This window comes from Coptis chinensis, chromosome 2 (genome assembly GCF_015680905.1).
Source record: "Coptis chinensis isolate HL-2020 chromosome 2, ASM1568090v1, whole genome shotgun sequence".
Classification (NCBI taxonomy): Eukaryota; Viridiplantae; Streptophyta; class Magnoliopsida; order Ranunculales; family Ranunculaceae; genus Coptis; species Coptis chinensis.
Genome location: NC_141457.1, coordinates 20,203,569 through 20,210,128, shown reverse-complemented (window position 1 = coordinate 20,210,128; position 6,560 = coordinate 20,203,569). Strand labels below are relative to the sequence as shown.

Here is a 6,560-nt window from a genome sequence, read left to right as displayed (position 1 = left end):
AAAAATGAAATGAAAAGACCCATTGTTGTTCACTGGCATTGAAAACAAACACAAGAACAAATATTGGCACTTTTCAGTGTATCTTTAGCTCATGAGCGTCTGGTGAAGCATTCTAACATGTAAAGGAATACATTCTTTTGAAATCATTACATTACTGTTATTCAGATCTTCAGTAATAATATTCAGATCATTACACATAATTACAAGAACTCGATGCTCATGCTTCATGCTTCACCAGATGCAACTTTTCAAATCTGAGTTTCTGATGGCGGATTGAACGCCTTCTTCTAATTACCTGTAAGGGTGTGTTTGTTATGATGGAAAGGAAAGGAAATACTATGGAAAGGAAAGGAAAATAAGAGTGGTCCACCTTTTCCATAGTTTTTAAGGCGTTTGTTTACCCATGGAAAGGAAATGGGCTTTTCCATATGGAAACAAATGGAAAAGGTTTTGTGTCTTTAGCTAACCCCTGAAATTTTTGTGGAAAGGAAAGGAAAGGAAATAGATAAATAGGAACTTACTACTAATACACTCCACTCAACAATACAATTATTCCTTTCCATAGCTTTTTGCAAACAAACATGATTATTCCTTTCCCTAGTTTTACTTTCCTTTCCCCCCGTTTACCAAACACATACCATTTAAAATTATTTCCTTTCCATTCCATTCCATTCCATTCCATAGTGGACCACCCATTTTATTTCCTTTCCTTTCCATGAGTTAAAATTTAACAAACACACACTAAATAACAAACGATTGGTTGAAATTAGATCTGATATGAAAATTGAAAAACAGAACAAACAGAGATTTAAATAAAATTGACCTTGAATACTTTTTTAACAATTGGAGATGAAGAAGAAACTAGTTCGGTGGTAGTGAGAGTTGAACAAGTTGATTTCGCATTTTGGTCCGAGCTTAAGGTGGAGAAAGAAGAAGACCGAGATGAGTTTTCCCCCACCAATTTCGCATTTTTTCAATTTTTCAATTTTTAGTTTTTGAAATAAATTGAAATTTTGAAATTTCGCGATTTAAATTTCAAATTAGATCTGATGATCTCAGGAACATATCGGACGGCTGAGAAAAAGTGTGAGATAAGAGTGGCAGATTTAGAGTGGCAGTATAGCCAAACCGAATATATATATGTGTGTGTGTGTGTGTGTGTGTGTGTGTGTTGTTAGATTTTTTTTTGCAAATACATTGACATGTTATGATGCCGATTGTCAGTTGTTATGTCTTGTTGTTTTCAGACTATATTTTGATGACTGGGCGTGTTTACGATGCTATAACAGTTACTATATTGATTGATTGCACTTTAAAAATCATGTGAGAAGCTTGTGCATGGGCAAAAATGGGTTTAACGAAATTATCTATTTGAACCGATCGGTTCTGGTTCCAGTTCGTTTGGAGAAAAAGAGTCAAACCCTAATAAATGAAAAAAATGGGCCAAAACCTAATTATGGCTAAATATTAGGGGACAAAACCTAAAAACCCCTTCTTTTAATTATATATATATATGAATAAAGGAATAATTACGATTGGTTTAAAACCGAAAATACAGGGACTAATAAACAGCGGCAAGTTTTCCCATTATATATAAAATAAACATATAAACAACTAAATGAAAAAACTCCTAATGTTCAATAATTCATTTCCATACGTTAATGAGAACCAAGATAAGAAGAGTAATTATTATTCACTACCAAGCCACAAAGGTTACTAAGGATTCATAATAACTTAGGGAAATTTGTATTGTTCTCTTTCCGGTTTTACGGTCATTGGTGAAGTTAGGACGCCTTCTTGATTTCATTTCTATTAGAAATGCTCTTTTGGAGTGAACTTTTGTCTTTGTTCCTGTTCGGTAGGATGACAAATAGTACGTGGAAGAACCATTCAACAACCTCAGGGACAAGAACCTTGTGCACATACAAGATTCTGAACCAAGATGGATCTGTTACATGTCTCTCCCCACGGCGGACACCCTTCAAAATAGTCTTGGCACACTCCCTTGCACTCCTAACTGGAAAATTCCCAATCAGGGCCTGCAAGAGAACATAGGCATCAGCGGTACTGCAGCTAATGGTAGAATGTACAAAAAATTACTGCTCTTGAAAGTCAGAACAGAGTTATAAAATGTAAATATCCTCAAAGTTGTGGTATGTCGTTATCAAAGTTGTGGCTTGTATAGTATTAAAGACTTAAAGGTTCCCCCTTTAAAGAAGACTGTTAAACCTAATTGCATCCGATCTTCCTTCTTAGAACATGCAAAGCCCTTTCTTTGGATATTTTGATTTTTCCTTCATGCAATTACATTGACATAACGTAAATATTTGGGGCGATAAAAATGGAAAAACAACAATGGCGTGGGCTAATTTTATTTATGTAAAAAAAATCAATCGTAAAGCATCAAGAAGAGTACAATTTAGAGTCCTTATATGTAATACATGAATTATATTCGTAAAACTAGATATTTAGATATCCGAATACCTCACTCTCGTGAATATAGATGGGGTACAGGCGCACAGCTATGACATTGATGTTGGATTGTTGATTTTGGGATGTACCACTAAAATATCACAGAGGCTGTGTTTGATTTGTTCAGAAATTCAGAATTCATTATCATGTTTCCTCTGCTGCCATATCTGTTCTATGGAAACTCCGGCCTATACTCCATTTTACTTAGTAAACTTTAGCCAGGGAAGATTTCATATCCTGAGGTAAGAAAGTTTTCCATTCCTCCATACATGTCTCATGAAAATTTTCTGTCTAGAATTTGGTGAAGATGAAGTTCAGATGTTCAGTTCAGTTTAAACTTTAGAGAGACAGATTTTCCTTTAAAATATTTATCAAGCTAATCTAGCACAAAATAATTTTGGTACATATTTTGCAATAGTGCGGACTTACTCATAAGAGAGTGCAAATGATATACTCATATAGGCATGGATAGATGAACTCTAATTAAGAATCAAGTATAGAAGTTAGTGGAATAAAATTAAAACCTTACGTCTCTCTTTTCTTTATCTATTTCCACTTTACCCTGCATGGTCCGGTGCTTTCCTTGGGACATCTCTGACTCTACAAATCCGGGAGAGGCTATTGTGACTTTAACTGAAGAACCAAATTCAACTCTCAGTGTGTCGAAGAAGTTCAGCAACGCGGCTTTACTTGCCTGGCAGAAATTCAATAGGAACAGAAAAATGAATTCTGACAACAGAAGAAAGTAAAACAAGATTGTGCACATTCATTAGTTGAGATGGATATGGTGGAGATTATTACAGCATAGAAGCTTATGTTTGGCCCGTACAACCATCCTGAAACTGATGCAATAACGAGAATCTTCCCCTTGCTCTTTTTGAGATGTGGCAACGCCATATGAGTAGGATAAACTGATCCCCAAAAGTTTACATCCTACGGAATCAGGAGGAAGATCGAAGAAAAGTGAGAGAAAATAGTATATATATATATATATATGGTCAATGGTTTATTTTTAACAAAAGAGAAATAAAATAATAAATAGAATAGCAATATCAATATCTAAGAAGGTCTTTCATCGATTACCATCACAGGCAATGAACTGGTGACGTCAGCTGATTCTTCAAAGTAGAAGGCACTTATGATCCCCGCATTGTTAACCAGATGATCCACTGGAAAAGCACAACAGTTCAGAACTATTGTAAAAGCATAGAGGACCATTCTCAAAACACATAGTTGTTTTAGTTGCAAGCACAAACCTCTACATTTAAAGAGGTTTTTTCGGGAAAAAAAGCATAAAACATAGAAAGAAGCAAGGATGACCAAAGGAATTCTTTAGCTTATTTAGGTTAGCTCTGTCTTTAATTTGTATAATTAGACGTAAAACTTTCGAGACATCAAGGAACACAAGCTTCTTCAAAACTGATTTTGACAAAATTTCATAGCACTAATCTCACTCTAGTTCTCTCCGCAGCATTGAGATTTCTGGCATATAATCATATATAGTTATTTTTTTTGCAGCTGGTCTCTAGTTCTGTTTTGTTGCACAGTTTATTTAGTCCAACTTGAATCAGCGTAACATATATCATGAAATACATATATGGTCTCCCTTGCCAAAACTTTATTGCGTCTAAGGGAGTAGACTTGTGGATACATTGGGGAAAATGGAGGAGTCTGGTACTTACAACGCCCAAAGTGGTACACTGTTTCTTCAACAAATCGCTTACAGTCGACAGATTTAGAAACATCTGCACATAAAGTGATAGCATCAGGAGAACCAAGTTTACGAGCCTTTGCTGCCACTTCTCTAAGTTGTTTCTCTCTTCTGGCCACAAGGGCTAAACAAGCCCCTTTCTTGGCGTACTCGTAGGCCAATTGCTGCAAATTACCCACACATCAATATTCAAGAAAATGTTAACCAAATGAGCATAACGAATTTACAGACCAATTTTGGGACTAATAACTCTATGATTTGCTATACCTCGCCAATGCCAGAAGATGCTCCAGTGATGAGAACAACCTTCCCAGTGAGGTCTTCCATGTGGAACATGCTTAAGACAGTAATTACAAACTTGCAGATGATATAGGGTGGTAGAACCACAAGGAGAGCCATGAGAAGCACTGGTGGAAGCATTAAGTTCATGACCATATGAATCAGTTCCATGGTTTTGCAGCCTAAAACTGAGTGAAGGAGTGACATAGCAATTAGAGTTGGTAGTTGTCGGAGACGAGTTATAAACTTAAATACAAATTTCGAAAGGATGTGGCTGTTACTCCTGTTAGGTAAGCTTGCATGAGTGATGAGTCTACCTATTTATGCACTGAAAGTCTGAACGTCTGAACTTATATTTAAACTACTACAATACCTTCGCAACCCTGTGTATGACTTTTTTCCACCTTTAGAAAATCATTAACGCTGTGCATCCAAGGCATGAATATAATGTGCAATTAGACAAGGATAACAACATTTAAATCTACTTTTGTAATGTTCATAAACGACCTTGAAATATATTATTACTTATTTAAGCGTGATTTTTTTTTTCATTAAAGGATATGTTACGAAATGTTTCTGGCAACGGAGGAACTCAGAGCATATATATTGATAAGAAAAGAATTATTACGAAAATTACATTCAGATGATGCAACATTTCACAATACGCACCATAACTTAAACCTTAAACAGTTCAACTAGACAGTCACATCAGTCATGAATGAAACCTAACTATGCAAGTGCATTGTCTATTTAAGTGGATACACATCAGTCACTAACAATGTTTAAAATTTTCGATAGCTCTTTCCGTGTGAACGAATTATTTTCGTTGATTCATCTGTCTAATTAATTGCATATACATCAAGAAGTACCCCCACATCAAGAGTTGTGGGTACCCATGGTATAGATAAAGATCATATCCGAAGCAACATTTCTGTTGCATGCTGCATGTGCCTACATTACTATATACTATATATGGACTATAGATAATGACTTTCCAGCCTCAATTCAAGTGCATTGTGTTGGAATCTCTTTAGTTATTTCAATCAACTTATGTGAGTGCAAAGTGCATGAGAATAACATTGAGTGTTTGATAAACGTAAAATTGACTAATTTATCTACAAAATGAACGATGAAACTCAAAACGCAAGTGAAACTAAATTTAATTATGCGTTGCTATCAAAAATTTCTATACTTTCAATTCTATCGAAATAGAGTGGAGTAAAAAGTTCGTTCCACTCTTAGTTCTTTAGCATTCAAGTTTCCTAGATTGACTAATCTATTCAAAGTCTAATGAGAGCAATGGTGGGAATTATACTACAATGTGAATTAAAACTAGACGTAATATAAAGATTATAACTTTATTAAATTTAACTAACAATAATTGAATTCTAAATTAATAACTAAGAATTGAATAACAACACTGAATTTAGATCTAACAATTCTAAATGACAAAATCGAAATGAACAAGAAATAACTATTTTATTTATCTAATTAATGGAGAACTATGATTCAAAGAATTAATCTAAAACAATGTATGAAACTAATTAATTTAACTAATTGAATTCAAAAACTAGATTTACAAGCTATTTTAATGGCTACTTTCTATTCTAGATTATCTAACTATCCCTTTCTTAAGAGCTAAGTCTTGTTTTATGTAAAGGAGGAGACCAGATCCACAATTTCGTGCATGGGCTGAGGAGCCATGTTTTGGGCCGGAAAATCGAGCCCAAAGCCCAATTTCTTCAGTCCACAGAGCCCATTTCAGCTGGCTTTGACTTCAGTAGACTTTTCGTCCACTTCTGCTCTTTTGATTGGGTCGAGGCTTAGACCATTGGAAAGTTCCTTCTGAGCCGGTCATTTTGACGTAAGGTAGGCCCAAATCCAAGGCTTGAGTCCAAAGATATGGTCTCAAGGAGTTCTCACGACTTGTCTTAATTATTTACGCCGTGTTGACTTTTTAGCTTTTGACCGGGCTTCATAAAGGCTTTGTCACCTTGAACCTTGGCCTTTATCACAGAACTTCTTAGCAACCAACCCTTTGCTCCTTTATATCGCCAAAGTGGTACATTTTTGCACATAATTGAGTTCCATGCCTGAA

The 6,560-nt window shown here is 35.2% G+C and overlaps 1 protein-coding gene across 2 annotated transcripts; it reads right to left on the bottom strand.

Moving 5' to 3' along the window:
• Positions 1-1,562: 1,562 nt before the first annotated feature.
• LOC147515276 (11-beta-hydroxysteroid dehydrogenase A-like) lies at positions 1,563-4,878 on the bottom strand. 2 transcript variants are annotated; one of them, XM_086586487.1, is made up of 6 exons: positions 4,451-4,878; positions 4,155-4,347; positions 3,556-3,641; positions 3,274-3,405; positions 3,002-3,166; positions 1,563-2,039 (listed from the first exon to the last, which is right to left on the bottom strand). In XM_086586487.1, the coding sequence occupies exons 1-6, from the start codon at positions 4,667-4,669 to the stop codon at positions 1,785-1,787; spliced, it is 1,050 nt and encodes a 349-aa protein (XP_086442613.1). In that variant the 5' UTR covers positions 4,670-4,878; the 3' UTR covers positions 1,563-1,784. The 2 variants fall into 2 exon arrangements, with proteins under 2 accessions (XP_086442613.1, XP_086442621.1); XM_086586495.1 differs by having other exon boundaries at positions 2,997-3,166; positions 4,451-4,830.
• Between the last annotated feature and the right edge of the window lie 1,682 nt (positions 4,879-6,560).

Excerpts from the sequence above, each read along its gene's own strand:
- LOC147515276 (XM_086586487.1), bottom strand. The coding sequence starts at position 4,669 with ATGTCACTCCTTCACTCAGTTTTAGGCTGCAAAACCATGGAACTGATT. Across the intron at positions 3,642-4,154 it reads AGTGTACCACTTTGGGCGTT|TGGATCATCTGGTTAACAAT; the intron begins GTAAGTACCAGA and ends GTGCTTTTCCAG. Across the intron at positions 3,406-3,555 it reads CCAGTTCATTGCCTGTGATG|GATGTAAACTTTTGGGGATC; the intron begins GTAATCGATGAA and ends CTGATTCCGTAG.